Here is a 22,472-nt window from a genome sequence, read left to right on the forward strand (position 1 = left end):
TACTACTGTAACTAGTACTCCTACAGACAGTACTACTGTAACTAGTACTCCTACAGACCCTACTACTGTAACTAGTACTCCTACAGACACTACTACTATAACTAGTAATCTTACAGACACTACTACTATAACTAGTACTCCTACAGACACTACTACTCTAACTAGTACTCCTACAGACACTACCACTGTAACTAGTACTAGTACAGACACTACTACTGTAACTAGTACTCCTACAGACACTACCACTGTAACTAGTACTCCTACAGATACAACCACTGTGACCAGTACTCCTACAGACACTACTACTGTAACTTGTACTCCTACAGACACTACTACTGTAACTAGTACTAGTACAGACACTACTACTGTAACTAGTACCCCTACAGACACTACTACTGTAACTAGTACTCCTACAGACACTACCACTGTAACTAGTACTCCTACAGATACAACCACTGTGACCAGTACTCCTACAGACACTACTACTGTAACTAGTACTCCTACAGACACTACTACTGTAACTAGTACTCCTACAGACACTACTACTGTAACTAGTACTCCTACAGACACTACTACTGTAACTAGTACTCCTACAGACACTACTACTGTAACTAGTACTCCTACAGACACTACTACTGTAACTAGTACTCCTACAGACACTACTACTGTAACTAGTACTCCTACAGACACTACTACTGTAACTAGTACTCCTACAGACACTACTACTGTAACTAGTACTCCTACAGACACTACTACTGTAACTAGTACTCCTACAGGCACTACCACTGTAACTAGTACTCCTACAGACTCTACTACTGTAACTAGTACTCCTACAGACACTACTACTGTAACTAGTACTCCTACAGGCACTACTACTGTAACTAGTACTCCTACAGACACTACCACTGTAACTAGTACTCCTACAGACACTACCACTGTAACTAGTACTCCTACAGATACAACCACTGTGACCAGTACTCCTACAGACACTACTACTATAACTAGTACTCCTACAGGCACTACCACTGTAACTAGTACTCCTACAGACACTACTACTGTAACTAGTACTCCTACAGACACTACTACTGTAACTAGTACTCCTACAGACACTACTACTGTAACTAGTACTCCTACAGGCACTACCACTGTAACTAGTACTCCTACAGACACTACTACTGTAAGTAGTACTCCTACAGACACTACTACTGTAACTAGTATTCCTACAGACAATACTACTGTAACTAGTACTCCTACAGACACTACTACTGTAACTAGTACTCCTACAGGCACTACCACTGTAACTAGTACTCCTACAGGCACTACCACTGTAACTAGTACTCCTACAGACACTACTACTGTAACTAGTACTCCTACAGACACTACCACTGTAACTAGTACTCCTACAGACACTACTACTGTAGCTAGTACTCCTACAGACACTACTACTGTAACTAGTACTCCTACAGACACTACTACTGTAACTAGTACTCCTACAGACACTACCACTATAACTAGTACTCCTACAGACACTACCACTGTAACTAGTACTCCTACAGACACTACCACTGTAACTAGTACTCCTACAGACACTACTACTATAACTAGTACTCCTACAGACAATACTACTGTAACTAGTACTCCTGCAGACACTACTACTGTAACTAGTACTCCTACAGACACTACCACTATAACTAGTACTCCTACAGACACTACCACTGTAACTAGTACTCCTACAGACACTACCACTGAAACTAGTACTCCTACAGACACTACCACTATAACTAGTACTCCTACAGACACTACCACTGTAACTAGTACTCCTACAGACACTACCACTATAACTAGTACTCCTACAGACACTACCACTGTAACTAGTACTCCTACAGACACTACTACTATAACTAGTACTCCTACAGACACTACCACTGTAACTAGCACTCCTACAGACACTACCACTGTAACTAGTACTCCTACAGACACTACCACTATAACTAGTACTCCTACAGACACTACCACTGTAACTAGTACTCCTACAGACTCTACCACTGTAACTAGTACTCCTGCAGACACTACTACTATAACTAGTACTCCTACGGACACTACTACTGTAACTAGTACTCCTACAGACACTACTACTGTAACCAGTACTCCTACAGACACTACTACTGTAACTAGTACTCCTACAGACACTACTACTGTAACTAGTACTCCTACAGACACTACTACTGTAACTAGTACTCCTACAGACACTACTACTATAACTAGTACTCCTACAGACACTACTACTATAACCAGTACTCCTACAGACACTACTACTGTAACTAGTACTCCTACAGACACTACTACTGTAACTAGTACTCCTACAGACACTACTACTGTAACCAGTACTCCTACAGACACTACTACTGTAAGTAGTACTCCTACAGACACTACTACTGTAACTAGTACTGTAACTAGTACTCCTACAGACACTACTACTGTAACTAGTACTCCTACAGACACTACTACTGTAACTAGTACTCCTACAGACACTACTACTGTAACTAGTACTCCTACAGATACTACTACTGTAACTAGTACTCCTACAGACACTACTACTGTAACTAGTACTCCTACAGACACTACTACTGTAACTAGTACTCCTACAGGCACTACCACTGTAACTAGTACTCCTACAGACTCTACTACTGTAACTAGTACTCCTACAGACACTACTACTGTAACTAGTACTCCTACAGGCACTACTACTGTAACTAGTACTCCTACAGACACTACTACTGTAACTAGTACTCCTACAGACACTACTACTGTAACTAGTACTCCTACTGAAACTAGTACTGTAACTAGTACTCCTACTGAAACTAGTACTCCTACAGACACTACTACTGTAGCTAGTACTCCTACAGACACTACTACTGTAACTAGTACTCCTACAGACACTACTACTGTAACTAGTACTCCTACAGACACTACTACTGTAACTAGTACTCCTACAGACACTACTACTGTAACTAGTACTCCTACAGACACTACTACTGTAACTAGTACTCCTACAGACACTACTACTGTAACTAGTACTCCTACAGACACTACTACTGTAACTAGTACTCCTACAGACACTACTACTGTAACTAGTACTGTAACTAGTACTCCTACTGAAACTAGTACTCCTACAGACACTACTACTGTAACTAGTACTCCTACAGACACTACTACTGTAACTAGTACTCCTACAGACACTACTACTGTAACTAGTACTCCTACAGACACTACTACTGTAACTAGTACTCCTACAGACACTACTACTGTAACTAGTACTCCTACAGACACTACTACTGTAACTAGTACTCCTACAGACACTACTACTGTAACTAGTACTCCTACAGACACTACTACTGTAACTAGTACTCCTACAGACACTACTACTGTAACTAGTACTCCTACAGACACTACTACTGTAACTAGTACTCCTACAGACACTACTACTGTAACTAGTACTCCTACAGACACTACTACTGTAACTAGTACTCCTACTGAAACTAGTACTGTAACCAGTACTCCTACAGACACTACTACTGTAACTAGTACTCCTACAGACACTACTACTGTAACTAGTACTCCTACAGACACTACTACTGTAACTAGTACTCCTACAGACACTACTACTATAACCAGTACTCCTACAGACACTACTACTGTAACTAGTACTCCTACAGACACTACTACTGTAACTAGTACTCCTACAGACACTACTACTGTAACTAGTACTCCTACAGACACTACTACTGTAACTAGTACTCCTACAGACACTACTACTGTAACTAGTACTCCTACAGACACTACTACTGTAACTAGTACTCCTACAGACACTACTACTGTAACCAGTACTCCTACAGACACTACTACTGTAACCAGTACTCCTACAGACACTACTACTATAACTAGTACTCCTACTGACAGTACAACTGTAACTAGTACTCCTACAGACACTACTACTGTAACTAGTACTCCCACAGACAGTACAACTGTAACTAGTACTCCTACAGACACTACTACTATAACTAGTACTCCTACTGAAACTAGTACTTTAACCAGTACTCCTACAGACACTACTACTGTAACTAGTACTCCTACAGATACTACTTCTGTAACTAGCACTCCTACAGACAGTACAACTGTAACTAGTACTCCTACAGACACTACTACTGTAACGAGTACACCTACAGACACTACTACTGTAACTAGTACTCCTACAGACACTACTACTGTAACTAGTACTCCCACAGACACTACTACTGTAACTAGTACTCCCACAGACAGTACAGCTGTAACTAGCACTCCTACAGACAGTACAACTGTAACTAGTACTCCTACAGACACTACTACTGTAACGAGTACACCTACAGACACTACTACTGTAACTAGTACTCCCACAGACAGTACAACTGTAACTAGTACTAATACAGACACTACTACTATAACTAGTACTCCTACTGAAACTAGTACTGTAACCAGTACTCCTACAGACACTACTACTGTAACTAGTACTCCTACAGACACTACTACTGTAACTAGTACTCCTACTGACAGTAGAACTGTAACTAGTACTCCTACAGACACTACTACTGTAACTACTACTCCTACAGACACTACTACTATAACGAGTACTCCTACAGACACTACTACTGTAACTAGTACTCCTACAGACACTACTACTGTAACTAGTACTCCTACAGACACTACTACTGTAACTAGTACTCCTACAGACACTACTACTATAACTAGTACTCCTACAGACACTACTACTGTAACCAGTATTCCTACAGACACTACTACTATAACTAGTACTCCTACAGACACTACTACTATAACTAGTACTCCTACAGACACTACTACTGTAACTAGTACTCCTACAGACACTACTACTGTAACTAGTACTCCTACAGACACTACTACTATAACTAGTACTCCTACAGACACTACTACTGTAACCAGTACTCCTACAGACACTACTACTATAACTAGTACTCCTACAGACACTACTACTATAACTAGTACTCCTACAGACACTACTACTGTAACTAGTACTCCTACAGACACTACTACTATAACGAGTACTCCTACAGACACTACTACTGTAACCAGTACTCCTACAGACAGTACAACTGTAACTAGTACTCCTACAGACACTACTACTGTAACGAGTACACCTACAGACACTACTACTGTAACTAGTACTCCTACAGACACTACTACTGTAACTAGTACTCCCACAGACACTACTACTGTAACTAGTACTCCCACAGACAGTACAGCTGTAACTAGCACTCCTACAGACAGTACAACTGTAACTAGTACTCCTACAGACACTACTACTGTAACGAGTACACCTACAGACACTACTACTGTAACTAGTACTCCCACAGACAGTACAACTGTAACTAGTACTAATACAGACACTACTACTATAACTAGTACTCCTACTGAAACTAGTACTGTAACCAGTACTCCTACAGACACTACTACTGTAACTAGTACTCCTACAGACACTACTACTGTAACTAGTACTCCTACTGACAGTACAACTGTAACTAGTACTCCTACAGACACTACTACTGTAACTAGTACTCCTACAGACACTACTACTATAACGAGTACTCCTACAGACACTACTACTGTAACTAGTACTCCTACAGACACTACTACTGTAACTAGTACTCCTACAGACACTACTACTGTAACTAGTACTCCTACAGACACTACTACTATAACTAGTACTCCTACAGACACTACTACTATAACTAGTACTCCTACAGACACTACTACTATAACTAGTACTCCTACAGACACTACTGCTATAACTAGTACTCCTACAGACACTACTACTATAACTAGCACTCCTACAGACACTACTACTATAACTAGTACTCCTACAGACACTACTACTATAACGAGTACTCCTACAGACACTACTACTATAACTAGTACTCCTACAGACACTACTACTATAACTAGTACTCCTACAGACACTACTACTGTAACTAGTACTCCTACAGATCCTACTACTGTAACTAGTACTCCTACAGACACTACCACTGTAACTAGTACTCCTACAGACACTACTACTGTAACTAGTACTCCTACAGACACTACTACTATAACGAGTACTCCTACAGACACTACTACTGTAACTAGTACTCCTACAGATACTACTACTGTAACTAGTACTCCTACAGACACTACTACTGTAACTAGTAGTCCTACAGATACTACTACTGTAACTAGTACTCCTACAGACACTACTACTGTAACTAGTACTCCTACAGACACTACTACTATAACTAGTACTCCTACAGACACTACTACTGTAACTAGTACTCCTACAGATACTACTACTGTAACTAGTACTCCTACAGACACTACCACTGTAACTAGTACTCCTACAGACACTACTACTGTAACTAGTACTCCTACAGATACTACCACTGTAACTAGTACTCCTACAGACACTACCACTGTAACTAGTACTCCTACAGATACTACCACTGTAACTAGTACTCCTACAGATACTACTACTGTAACCTGTACTCCTACAGACACTACTACTGTAACTAGTACTCCTACAGGCACTACTACTGTAACTAGTACTCCTACAGACACTACTACTGTAACTAGTACTCCTACAGACACTACTACTGTAACTAGTACTCCTACAGATACAACCACTGTAACTAGTACTCCTACAGACACTACTACTGCAACTAGTACTCCTACAGACACAACCACTGTAACTAGTACTCCTACAGATACAACCACTGTAACTAGTACTCCTACAGACACTACCACTGTAACTAGTACTAGTACAGACACTACTACTGTAACTAGTACTCCTACAGACACTACCACTGTAACTAGTACTCCTACAGATACAACCACTGTGACCAGTACTCCTACAGACACTACTACTGTAACTAGTACTCCTACAGACACTACTACTGTAACTAGTACTAGTACAGACACTACTACTGTAACTAGTACCCCTACAGACACTACTACTGTAACTAGTACTCCTACAGACACTACCACTGTAACTAGTACTCCTACAGATACAACCACTGTGACCAGTACTCCTACAGACACTACTACTGTAACTAGTACTCCTACAGACACTACTACTGTAACTAGTACTCCTACAGACACTACTACTGTAACTAGTACTCCTACAGACACTACTACTGTAACTAGTACTCCTACAGACACTACTAATATAACTAGTACTCCTACAGACACTACTACTGTAACTAGTACTCCTACAGATACTACTACTGTAACTAGTACTCCTACAGACATTACTACTGTAACTAGTACTCCTACAGACACTACTACCGTAAGTAGTACTCCTACAGGCACTACCACTGTAACTAGTACTCCTACAGACTCTACTACTGTAACTAGTACTCCTACAGACACTACTACTGTAACTAATACTCCTACAGGCACTACTACTGTAACTAGTACTCCTACAGACACTACCACTGTAACTAGTACTCCTACAGACACTACCACTGTAACTAGTACTCCTACAGATACAACCACTGTGACCAGTACTCCTACAGACACTACTACTATAACTAGTACTCCTACAGGCACTACCACTGTAACTAGTACTCCTACAGACACTACTACTGTAACTAGTACTCCTACAGACACTACTACTGTAACTAGTACTCCTACAGACACTACTACTGTAACTAGTACTCCTACAGGCACTACCACTGTAACTAGTACTCCTACAGACACTACTACTGTAACTAGTACTCCTACAGACACTACTACTGTAACTAGTACTCCTACAGACAATACTACTGTAACTAGTACTCCTACAGACACTACTACTGTAACTAGTACTCCTACAGGCACTACCACTGTAACTAGTACTCCTACCGGCACTACCACTGTAACTAGTACTCCTACAGACACTACTACTGTAACTAGTACTCCTACAGACACTACCACTGTAACTAGTACTCCTACAGACACTACTACTGTAGCTAGTACTCCTACAGACACTACTACTGTAACTAGTACTCCTACAGACACTACTACTGTAACTAGTACTCCTACAGGCACTACCACTGTAACTAGTAGTCCTACAGACACTACTACTGTAACTAGTACTCCTACAGACACTACTACTGTAACTAGTACTCCTACAGACACTACTACTGTAACTAGCACTCCTACAGACACTACTACTGTAACTAGTACTCCTACAGACACTACCACTGTAACTAGTACCCCTAGAGACACTACTACTGTAACCAGTACTCCTATAGACACTACTACTGTAACCAGTACTCCTACAGACACTACTACTGTAACTAGTACTCCTACAGACACTACTACTGTAACTAGTACTCCTACAGACACTACTACTATAACTAGTACTCCTACAGACACTACCACTGTAACTAGTACTCCTACAGACACTACCACTGTAACTAGTACTCCTACAGACACTACCACTATAACTAGTACTCCTACAGACACTACCACTGTAACTAGTACTCCTACAGACACTACCACTGTAACTAGTACTCCTACAGACACTACCACTATAACTAGTACTCCTACAGACACTACCACTGTAACTAGTACTCCTACAGACACTACCACTATAACTAGTACTCCTACAGACACTACCACTGTAACTAGTACTCCTACAGACACTACTACTATAACTAGTACTCCTACAGACACTACCACCGTAACTAGTACTCCTACAGACACTACCACTGTAACTAGTACTCCTACAGACACTACCACTATAACTAGTACTCCTACAGACACTACCACTGTAACTAGTACTCCTACAGACACTACCACTGTAACTAGTACTCCTACAGACACTACTACTATAACTAGTACTCCTACAGACACTACTACTATAACTAGTACTCCTACAGACACTACTACTGTAACCAGTACTCATACAGACACTACTACTGTAACTAGTACTCCTACAGACACTACTACTGTAACTAGTACTCCTACAGACACTACTACTGTAACTAGTACTCCTACAGACACTACTACTGTAACTAGTACTCCTACTGAAACTAGTACTGTAACTAGTACTCCTACTGAAACTAGTACTCCTACAGACACTACTACTGCAACTAGTACTCCTACAGACACTACTACTGTAACTAGTACTCCTACAGACACTACTACTGTAACTAGTACTCCTACAGACACTACTACTGTAACTAGTACTCCTACAGACACTACTACTGTAACTAGTACTCCTACAGACACTACTACTGTAACTAGTACTCCTACAGACACTACTACTGTAACTAGTACTCCTACAGACACTTCTACTGTAACTAGTACTCCTACAGACACTACTACTGTAACTAATACTCCTACAGACACTACTACTGTAACTAGTACTGTAACTAGTACTCCTACTGAAACTAGTACTCCTACAGACACTACTACTGTAACTAGTACTCCTACAGACACTACTACTGTAACTAGTACTCCTACAGACACTACTACTGTAACTAGTACTCCTACAGACACTACTACAGTAACTAGTACTCCTACAGACACTACTACTGTAACTAGTACTCCTACAGACACTACTACTGTAACTAGTACTCCTACAGACACTACTACTGTAGCTAGTACTCCTACAGACACTACTACTGTAACTAGTACTCCTACAGACACTACTACTGTAACTAGTACTCCTACAGACACTACTACTGTAACTAGTACTCCTACAGACACTACTACTGTAACTAGTACTCCTACTGAAACTAGTACTGTAGCCAGTACTCCTACAGACACTACTACTGTAACTAGTACTCCTACAGACACTACTACTGTAACTAGTACTCCTACAGACACTACTACTGTAACTAGTACTCCTACAGACACAACCACTGTAACTAGTACTCCTACAGACACTACTACTGTAACTAGCACTCCTACAGACACTACTACTGTAACTAGTACTCCTACAGACACTACTACTGTAACTAGTACTCCTACAGACACTACTACTGTAACCAGTACTCCTACAGACACTACTACTGTAACTTGTACTCCTACAGACACTACTACTATAACCAGTACTCCTACAGACACTACTACTGTAACTAGTACTCCTACAGACACTACTACTGTAACTAGTACTCCTACAGACACTACTACTGTAACTAGTACTCCTACAGACACTACTACTGTAACTAGTACTCCTACAGACACTACTACTGTAACTAGTACTCCTCCAGACACTACTACTATAACTAGTACTCCTACAGACACTACTACTATAACGATTACTCCTACAGACACTACTACTATAACGATTACTCCTACAGACACTACTACTATAACTAGTACTCCTACAGACACTACTACTATAACTAGTACTCCTACAGACACTACTACTGTAACTAGTACTCCTACAGATACTACTACTGTAACTAGTACTCCTACAGACACTACCACTGTAACTAGTACTCCTACAGACACTACTACTGTAACTAGTACTCCTACAGACACTACTACTATAACGAGTACTCCTACAGACACTACTACTATAACTAGTACTCCTACAGACACTACTACTGTAACTAGTACTCCTACAGATACTACTACTGTAACTAGTACTCCTACAGACACTACTACTGTAACTAGTACTCCTACAGACACTACTACTATAACTAGTACTCCTACAGACACTACTACTGTAACTAGTACTCCTACTGACACAACCACTGTAACTAGTACTCCTACAGACACTACTACTGTAACTAGTACTCCTACAGACACTACTACTGTAACTAGTACTCCTACAGACACTACCACTGTAACTAGTACTCCTACAGACACTACTACTGTAACTAGTACTCCTACAGATACTACTACTGTAACTAGTACTCCTACAGACACTACCACTGTAACTAGTACTCCTACAGATACTACCACTGTAACTAGTACTCCTACAGATACTACTTCTGTAACTAGCACTCCTACAGACACTACTACTGTAACTAGTACTCCTACAGACACTACTACTGTAACTAGTACTCCTACAGACACTACCACTGTAACTAGTACTCCTACAGACACTACTACTGTAACTAGTACTCCTACAGATACTACCACTGTAACTAGTACTCCTACAGACACTACCACTGTAACTAGTACTCCTACAGATACTACCACTGTAACTAGTACTCCTACAGATACTACTACTGTAACTAGTACTCCTACAGACACTACTACTGTAACTAGTACTCCTACAGACACTACTACTGTAACTAGTACTCCTACAGACACTACTACTGTAACTAGTACTCCTACAGACACTACTACTGTAACTAGTACTCCTACAGACACTACTACTGTAACTAGAACTCCTACAGACACTACTACTGTAACTAGTACTCCTACAGACACTACTACTGTAACTAGTACTCCTACAGATACAACCACTGTGACCAGTACTCCTACAGACACTACTACTGTAACTAGTACTCCTACAGACACTACTACTGTAACTAGTACTCCTACAGATACTACTACTGTAACTAGTACTCCTACAAACACTACTACTGTAACTAGTACTCCTACAGACACTACTACTGTAACTAGTACTCCTACAGACACTACCACTGTAACTAGTACCCCTACAGGCAGTACTACTGTAACTAGTACTCCTACAGACACTACTACTGTAACTAGTACTCCTACAGACACTACTACTGTAACTAGTACTCCTACAGATACAACCACTGTAACTAGTACTCCTACAGATACAACCACTGTAAATAGTACTCCTACAGACACTACTACTGTAACTAGTACTCCTACAGACACTACTACTGTAACTAGTACTCCTACAGACACTACTACTGTAACTAGTACTCCTACAGACACTACTACTATAACTAGTACTCCTACAGACTCTACTACTGTAACTAGTACTCCTACAGACACTACTACTGTAACTAGTACTCCTACAGACACTACTACTGTAACTAGTACTCCTACAGACACTACTACTGTAACTAGTACTCCCACAGACACTACTACTGTAACTAGTACTCCCACAGACACTACTACTGTAACTAGTACTCCTACAGACACTACTACTGTAACTAGTACTCCTACAGACACTACTACTGTAACTAGTACTCCTACTGACAGTACAACTGTAACTAGTACTCCTACAGACACTTCTACTGTAACTAGTACTCCTACAGACACTACTACTGTAACTAGTACTCCCACAGATACAACCACTGTGACCAGTACTCCTACAGACACTACTACTGTAACTAGTACTCCTACAGACACTACTACTGTAACTAGTACTCCTACAGACACTACTACTGTAACTAGTACTCCTACAGACACTACTACTGTAACTAGTACTCCTACAGACACTACTACTGTAACTAGTACTCCTACAGACACTACTACTGTAAGTAGTACTCCTACAGACACTACTACTGTAACTAGTACTCCTACAGACACTACTACTGTAACTAGTACTCCTACAGACACTACTACTGTAACCAGTACTCCTACAGACACTACTACTGTAACTAGTACTCCTACAGATACTACTTCTGTAACTAGCACTCCTACAGACACTACTACTGTAACTAGTACTCCTACAGACACTACTACTGTAACTAGTACTCCTACTGAAACTAGTACTGTAACCAGTACTCCTACAGACACTACTACTGTAACTGGTACTCCTACAGATACTACTACTGTAACTAGTACTCCTACAGACAGTACTACTGTAACCAGTACTCCTACAGACACTACTACTGTAACTAGTACTCCTACAGATACTACTTCTGTAACTAGCACTCCCACAGACACTACTACTGTAACTAGCACTCCTACAGACAGTACAACTGTAACTAGTACTCCTACAGACACTACTACTGTAACTAGTACTCCTACTGACAGTACAACTGTAACTAGTACTCCTACAGACACTACTACTGTAACTAATACTCCTACAGACACTACTACTGTAACTAGTACTCCTACAGACACTACTACTGTAACTAGTACTCCTACAGATACTACCACTGTAACTAGTACGCCTACAGACACTACCACTGTAACTAGTACTCCTACAGACACTACTACTGTAACTAATACTCCTACAGACACTACTACTGTAACTAGTACTCCTACAGACACTACTACTGTAACTAGTACTCCTACAGACACTACCACTGTGACCAGTACTCCTACAGACACTACTACTATAACTAGTACTCCTACAGACACTACTACTATAACTAGTACTCCTACAGACACTACTACTATAACTAGTACTCCTACAGACACTACTACTATAACTAATACTCCTACAGACACTACTACTGTAACTAGTACTCCTACAGACACTACTACTGTAACTAGTACTCCTACAGACACTACCACTGTGACCAGTACTCCTACAGACACTACTACTATAACTAGTACTCCTACAGACACTACTACTATAACTAATACTCCTACAGACACTACTACTATAACTAATACTCCTACAGACACTACTACTGTAACTAGTACTCCTACAGACACTACTACTGTAACTAGTACTCCTACAGACACTACCACTGTGACCAGTACTCCTACAGACACTACTACTATAACTAGTACTCCTACAGACACTACTACTATAACTAGTACTCCTACAGACACTACTACTATAACTAGTACTCCTACAGACACTACTACTGTAACTAGTACTCCTACAGACACTACTACTGTATGTAGTACTCCTACAGACACTACTACTGTAACTAGTACTCCTACTGACAGTACAACTGTAACTAGTACTCCTACAGACACTACTACTGTAACTAGTACTCCTACAGACACTACTACTGTAACTAGTACTCCTACAGACACTACTACTGTAACTAGTACTCCTACAGACACTACTACTGTAACTAGTACCCCTACAGACACTACTACTGTAACTAGTACTCCTACAGACACTACTACTGTAACTAGTACTCCTACAGACACTACTACTGTAACTAGTACTCCTACAGACACTACTACTGTAAGTAGTACTCCTACAGACACTACTACTGTAACTAGTACTCCTACAGACACTACTACTGTAACTAGTACTCCTACTGAAACTAGTACTGTAACCAGTACTCCTACATACACTACTACTGTAACTAGTACTCCTACAGACACTACTACTGTAACTAGTACTCCTACAGACACTACTACTGTAACTAGTACTCCTACAGGCAGTACTACTGTAACTAGTACTCCTACAGACACTACTACTGTAACTAGTACTCCTACAGACACTACTACTGTAACTAGTACTCCTACAGACACTACTACTGTAACTAGTACTCCTACAGACACTACTACTGTAACTAGCACTCCTACAGACACTACTACTGTAACTAGTAAACCTACAGGCAGTACTACTGTAACTAGTACTCCTACAGACACTACTACTGTAACTAGTACTCCTACAGACACTACTACTGTAACTAGTACTCCTACAGACACTACTACTGTAACTAGTACCCCTACAGGCAGTACTACTGTAACTAGTACTCCTACAGATACTACTTCTGTAACTAGCACTCCTACAGACACTACTACTGTAACTAGTACTCCTACAGGCACTACCACTGTAACTAGTACTCCTACAGACACTACTACTGTAACTAGTACTCCTACAGACACTACTACTGTAACTAGTACTCCTACAGGCACTACCACTGTAACTAGTACTCCTACAGACACTACTACTGTAACTAGTACTCCTACAGACACTACTACTGTAACTAGTACTCCTACAGACACTACTACTGTAACTAGTACTCCTACAGACACTACTACTGTAACTAGTACTCCTACAGGCACTACCACTGTAACTAGTACTCCTACAGGCACTACCACTGTAACTAGTACTCCTACAGACACTACTACTGTAACTAGTACTCCTACAGACACTACTACTGTAACTAGTACTCCTACAGGCACTACCACTGTAACTAGTACTCCTACAGACACTACTACTGTAACTAGTACTCCTACAGACACTACTACTGTAACTAGTACTCCTACAGACACTACCACTGTAACTAGCACTCCTACAGACACTACTACTGTAACTAGTACTCCTACAGGCACTACCACTATAACTAGTACTCCTACAGACACTACTACTATAACTAGTACTCCTACAGACACTACTACTATAACTAGTACTCCTACAGACACTACTACTGTAACTAGTACTCCTACAGACACTACTACTATAACTAGTACTCCTACAGACACTACTACTGTAACTAGTACTCCTACAGACACTACTACTGTAACTAGTACTCGTACAGACACTACTACTATAACTAGTACTCCTACAGACACTACTACTGTAACTAGTACTCCTACAGACACTACTACTATAACTAGTACTCCTACAGACACTACTACTGTAACTAGTACTCCTACAGACACTACTACTATAACTAGTACTCCTACAGACACTACTACTGTAACTAGTACTCCTACAGACACTACTACTGTAACTAGTACTCCTACAGATACAACCACCGTAACTAGTACTCCTACAGACACTACTACTGTAACTAGTACTCCTACAGACACTACTACTGTAACTAGTACTCCTACAGACACTACTACTGTAACTAGTACTCCTACAGACACTACTACTATAACTAGTACTCCTACTGACAGTACAACTGTAACTAGTACTCCTACAGACACTACTACTGTAACTAGTACTCCCACAGACAGTACAACTGTAACTAGTACTCCTACAGACACTACTACTATAACTAGTACTCCTACTGAAACTAGTACTGTAACCAGTACTCCTACTGACAGTACAACTGTAACTAGTACTCCTACAGACACTACTACTATAACTAGTACTCCTACTGACAGTACAACTGTAACTAGTACTCCTACAGACACTACTACTGTAACTAGTACTCCTACAGACAGTACAACTGTAACTAGTACTCCTACAGACACTACTACTATAACTAGTACTCCTACAGACACTACTACTGTAACTAGTACTCCCACAGACAGTACAACTGTAACTAGTACTCCTACAGACACTACTACTGTAACTAGTACTCCCACAGACAGTACAACTGTAACTAGTACTCCTACAGACACTACTACTGTAACTAGTACTCCTACAGATACTACTTCTGTAACTAGCACTCCTACAGACAGTACAACTGTAACTAGTACTCCTACAGACACTACTACTGTAACGAGTACACCTACAGACACTACTACTGTAACTAGTACTCCTACAGACACTACTACTGGAGCTAGTACTCCCACAGACACTACTACTGTAACTAGTACTCCCACAGACAGTACAACTGTAACTAGCACTCCTACAGACAGTACAACTGTAACTAGTACTCCTACAGACACTACTACTGTAACGAGTACACCTACAGACACTACTACTGTAACTAGTACTCCCACAGACAGTACAACTGTAACCAGTACTCCTACAGACACTACTACTATAACTAGTACTCCTACTGAAACTAGTACTGTAACCAGTACTCCTACAGACACTACTACTGTAACTAGTACTCCTACAGACACTACTACTGTAACTAGTACTCCCACAGACAGTACAACTGTAACTAGTACTCCTACAGACACTACTACTGTAACTAGTACTCCTACAGACACTACTACTGTAACTAGTACTCCTACTGAAACTAGTACTGTAACCAGTACTCCTACAGACACTACTACTGTAACTAGTACTCCTACAGACACTACTACTGTAACTAGTACTCCTACTGAAACTAGTACTGTAACCAGTACTCCTACAGACACTACTACTGTAACTAGTACTCCTACAGACACTACTACTGTAACTAGTACTCCTACTGAAACTAGTACTGTAACCAGTACTCCTACAGACACTACTACTGTAACTAGTACTCCTACAGATACTACTTCTGTAACTAGCACTCCTACAGACACTACTACTGTAACTAGTACTCCTACAGACACTACTACTGTAACTAGTACTCCTACAAACACTACTACTGTAACTAGTACTCCTACTGACAGTACAACTGTAACTAGTACTCCTACAGACACTACTACTGTAACTAGTACTCCTACAGACACTACTACTATAACTAGTACTCCTACAGACACTACTACTGTAACTAGTACTCCTACAGACACTACTACTGTAACTAGTACTCCTACAGACACTACTACTGTAACTAGTACTCCTACAGACACTACTACTGTAACTAGTACTCCTACAGACACTACTACTGTAACTAGTACTCCTACAGACACTACTTCTGTAACTAGTACTCCTACAGACACTACTACAATGACCAGTACTCCTGCAGGTACTACCTCTGTAACTAGTACTCCTTCATATACTACCACTGTAACTAGTACTCCTACAGCCACTACTACAGTGACCAGTACTCCTACATCAGTTACTTCTTTGAGTTCGGCTTCTGTCTCAACTACGACAGATAATCCAAGTGTTCCTCCCAAGAATGACATTGGTGTTACGGATGGTAACGTCACTTGCATTGTTGCTGAATTCAGAATGCTATTTTCGGTCCGGTACTTGAGCCGTTCCAATGTGGTAAGTTGTTCGTATTTTTTCCTGATTTTTAAGTGTATATGTCCTTTTTGGTGGAATAGTTATATATGGAGTATATTTAGTTGTATTATTTCCTGTTACTATGATGGAATATAATCTTCTTTCAGTTGTATTGTGGCAATTTTTTGTTACGAAGCTATTGTCTCTTGTCGTCCAACGTAATTGTTGAAATTATTATAGAAGCACTGCTTTTTCGGATAATTTTTGTTTGCCCTTTTGGAGTTTGAAGTCATTTTTGTCTGAACTTTTAGAGTAAATTTCACTGTAAATTTGCAATTTTTTAAATTCTTTTTCTTTGGTTTGGGTCGTTGGTAGGAGGTGACTTGTGTTCTAACTTGTATCGATATACCAGATTGATTGAATGGTAAATATCTGTGCGTTTAACCCGTAACTACTGACGTTAACATTTCTATGCGTATTTACTGACGTGAGGACTCACGGACCTCTACTGAAAGATATGGGTTGGAATGTGCCGAACAACTCATTATGATGTATTCACTATGTATAATAGCCTATTAAATCAGATATTGCTGAACTGAAATATATGTATCATGAATAGTTAATAGCAATATTAAAACATCAAAGCTAATATTTCTTGTATGGTTGCATTTTCTATGGTACAAAACTAGAGAATTCCGGAATGTCTGAGTATTCGCAGTCTGTGATACACATTCACGCAATTGCATCCTGAATATAGTTTTCACACAACGGAGCATATTGCAAGGCGCATAAATTAATTATTATCACATGCAATCTTAAAAATTGCAAAATTTACTTTCACCTAATAAATCAAACTCTTCTTCTGGATGTTTTCTGTAAAATGATAGTACATTTGTTTAGAAAACATGGGACCATCTGTCTCAATCTTGACTGTACTTGATTATCATCCATGTGTAATTTCAATGCGAATGTCTGTACTTCACAAATAGAAGTAAAAATGAACTCATATGCTCGTTTCGAGGTCCGTTATGGCACACACCCAGTAGACCTGAGCTGCATGTACCATTTTTACCATACGCCAGCCCTCCTTCCATTTTTTAATATATGGCTGTACTGGGAATTGTACCCATGTCTTTGAGGACAGCAGATAATAGTGTTGACTATTACACTATGGATGTTGACATCCCACAAATGAGGAATATAAAGGATCGCACCCAGTGATGTCCCAGGGACCAAGCTGCAACAAGAGTCACTTCCAGAAAACACTTGCAGCTTTGATTGCAAAGAAGACTGGAAATTAGGAATCTAGACCGAGAAAGAGGTTTTTAAGTCCACTGATGCAAGTGAAGGGCGGATAATGTGGGGCTGAACGGTCCCAGCAACCACACGTCAGTAGTTAAGGGTTAAGAGACAGTTCGATAATTTGCTATCGTTATTAATGGTGGCTATGAAAGAAAGAAAATGTAACCGGTTGATTCAGCAAAAAGCACGTGTAAGAAGGCTTAATGATGTTCGTACAGGGTGGAATAACGAGGAAGTGATCGGAAATTTCGTATGTGTTTTGACAAATTTAACAGATTTTACACTGACTGACAGAGCAAATGCAACACCAAGGAGGAGTGGTTCGAAAGGGATGAAAGTTGGGGAAAAAACAGAGACGGCACGGACGAATAATTGATGTTTATTTCAAACCGATATGCAGGTTACACAATGCGCACGGCATCGACTCAGTAGGATGTAGGACCACCGCGAGCGGCGATGCACGCAGAAACACGTCGAGGTACAGAGTCAATAAGAGTGCGGATGGTGTCCTGAGGGATGGTTCTCAATTCTCTGTCAACCATTTGCCACAGTTGGTCGTTCGTACGAGGCTGGGGCAGAGTTTGCAAACGGCGTCCAATGAGATCCCACACGTGTTCGATTGGTGAGAGATCCGGAGAGTACGCCGGCCACGGAAGCATCTGTACACCTCGTAGAGCCTGTTGGGAGATGCGAGCAGTGTGTGGGCGGGCATTATCCTGCTGAAACAGAGCATTGGGCAGCCCCTGAAGGTACGGGAGTGCCACCGGCCGCAGCACATGCTGCACGTAGCGGTGCGCATTTAACGTGCCTTGAATACGCACTAGAGGTGACGTGGAATCATACGCAATAGCGCCCCAAACCATGATGCCGCGTTGTCTAGCGGTAGGGCGCTCCACAGTTACTGCCGGATTTGACCTTTCTCCACGCCGACGCCACACGCGTCTGCGGTGACTATCACTGACAGAACAGAAGCGTGACTCATCGGAGAACACGACGTTCCGCCATTCCCTCATCCAAGTCGCTCTAACCCGGCACCATGCCAGGCGTGCTCGTCTATGCTGTGGAGTCAATGGTAGTCTTCTGAGCGGACGCCGAGAGTGCAGGCCTCCTTCAACCAATCGACGGGAAATTGTTCTGGTCGATATTGGAACAGCCAGGGTGTCTTGCACATGGTGAAGAATGGCGGTTGACGTGGCGTGCGGGGCTGCCACCGCTTGGCGGCGGATGCGCCGATCCTCGCGTGCTGACGTCACTCGGGCTGCGCCTGGACCCCTCGCACGTGCCACATGTCGCTGCGCCAACCATCTTCGTCACAGGCGCTGCACCGTGGACACATCCCTATGGGTATCGGCTGCGATTTGACGAAGCGACCAACCTGCCCTTCTCAGCCCGATCACCATACCACTCGTAAAGTCGTCTGTCTGCTGGAAATGCCTCCGTTGACGGCGGCTGGCATTCTTAGCTATACACGTGTCCTGTGGCACACGACAACACGTTCTACAATGACTGTCGGCTGAGAAATCACGGTACGAAGTGGGCCATTCGCCAATGCCGTGTCCCATTTATCGTTCGCTACGTGCGCAGCACAGCGGCGCATTTCACATCATGAGCATACCTCAGTGACGTCAGTCTACCCTGCAATTGGCATAAAGTTCTGACCACTCCTTCTTGGTGTTGCATTTGCTCTGTCAGTCAGTGTATATGGGGTTAGGCAATGTTCGGGGTGGGAATATTTTTTGGAAAAACAACAGCGAGCATCAGAGTTTCTGCTAATCACAGATATAAACGAATGATTCGCAGGGACTCAGCGCTTACTGAAATTAGGAGAAGTGTTTTCACCATGTGAGGGAACAGGTCAATATGGAGCAGGCAAATTCTCTGAAGCTCTGGGTAAAGTAATCAAGGTCAACGGCAAGGGCGGGTTTGTGATAAGGGCCTATTAAAATGCAAAGAATTTTACTAAATCTGCAGGTGGTGAGAATGAAACTGGTAGTAGTGGGAGAGATACAGACCTAAAGGGAACAGAATGCATTTACCAGCCGTATGCGTGAAAATGGTATATTTATTTAGTGTGCCAGGTGTGTTCAAGGACATGTTAGTCTTTCATGGTGTATGTTTTTCAATTTCTCACCCATGGGCAACCTGCGCGCCTAGTTGTGCGATAATCTTGATGTTGAATTAGGGAGAGGGTGAAACCTCTTACCAGCACATTGCCTGCAAAAAGTTATCTATTAAAGGCTAATCGTTCCCATCCGACGTTCAACTCACAATCACTGGCGTAATATGGCCCCACTCCACATGAACACTGTGGAGAGTTTTGGAAATAAATCCAGGCTTTTGGGAGGCAATCTAGTGATTAGGAATTGTATACACAAGATGAAAATAATTATGTCCAAAACAAAAGTAATGGAGTGCAGTTGAACGAAGTCAGGTGATGTAGGAAATATTTGATTACGAAATGAAGTCTCAAAGGAAGCAGTAAAATAACTAACGATGGCAGAAGTAAGGAGGACATAAAATGCGGACTAGCACAAGCAAGACAGGCCTTTCTTAAGAAAAAGCTTTGCTCACTTCGAACATTGATGTAGGAATTAGAAAGATGTTTTTGAAGACTTTGGTCTGGAGCATGGCATTGTATGGAAGTGAAAGATGGACGATAAATAGCTCAGAAAGAAAAAGAATAGAAGCTTTTGAAATGTGGTGTTACAGAAAAATGCTAAAGGTGAGCTGGATAGATTGAATCACGAATGAAGAGATACTGAATCGAATTAGTGAGAGAAGATCTATTTGGCTAAATTTGACGAGAAGTATAGATAGAATGATAGGATACATCTTATGATACCCACGACTTCTTCAGTTGGCTTTTGATGGAAGTGTAGTCAGTAAGAACGGTAAGGGGTAAACCAAGGTATGAATATGACAAGCAGATTAGAGCAGATGTAAAATGCAGCAGTTATGTAGATATGAGAAATTTAGTACAGGACAAGGCGGAATGGAGAGCCGCATCAAAGCACTATTTGTAGTGATGTCTCAAACAACAACAACAACAACGAGAACTCCTCCTACCCGTATCGGCTAACATTCTGATGTATTTATTTCCATCAACCGGACACGAACCGGCTAAATATTATGGACACCAGGCGACTCACAGTCATACTCTACAGCTCTTGACTTCGATCTGAGTAATTCTATCAGGAATGCACAGATATTTATGAAAAATTTCTATGTTACAGGGTCATATCTCTTCTGCAGTGAAGAAAGTATCTCTAGGCATAAGATTAAGAAAGTGAAGTACATCGTAGGGTAGAAAATCGCAGGGATGATGAAATAAGGTAGAATATGAAATACATGAAAAATATTAGAAATGTTTGAAGGAATAGAATACGGACGCAGGCTGTAGAGTGGGTGGCGTACAGGTACGCTGCTACAGAAACGCCAGAAGGTTGCCTAGGAACTGCCGTGTCTTAAGATGTAACAGCCACGTCTTGAC

General features: G+C 41.2%; 1 protein-coding gene across 1 annotated transcript in view; it reads left to right on the forward strand.

The window, feature by feature from the left end:
* Nucleotides 1-8,806: 8,806 nt before the first annotated feature.
* Nucleotides 8,807-22,472, forward strand: part of LOC136866706 (mucin-2-like) — a gene marked incomplete at its 5' end in the record, with an annotated part of 34,245 nt that continues 20,579 nt past the window's right edge. The window contains 8 exons of the mRNA XM_067143818.2: nt 8,807-8,863; nt 8,967-8,977; nt 9,076-9,211; nt 9,434-9,916; nt 13,065-13,075; nt 15,799-16,352; nt 16,410-17,177; nt 17,475-17,722. Of these exons, the coding sequence (XP_066999919.2) occupies nt 8,807-8,863; nt 8,967-8,977; nt 9,076-9,211; nt 9,434-9,916; nt 13,065-13,075; nt 15,799-16,352; nt 16,410-17,177; nt 17,475-17,722 (2,268 nt within the window). The remainder of the gene's footprint in view (nt 8,864-8,966; nt 8,978-9,075; nt 9,212-9,433; nt 9,917-13,064; nt 13,076-15,798; nt 16,353-16,409; nt 17,178-17,474; nt 17,723-22,472) is intronic.

Source organism: Anabrus simplex, chromosome 3 (assembly GCF_040414725.1).
Source record: "Anabrus simplex isolate iqAnaSimp1 chromosome 3, ASM4041472v1, whole genome shotgun sequence".
NCBI lineage: Eukaryota > Metazoa > Arthropoda > Insecta > Orthoptera > Tettigoniidae > Anabrus > Anabrus simplex.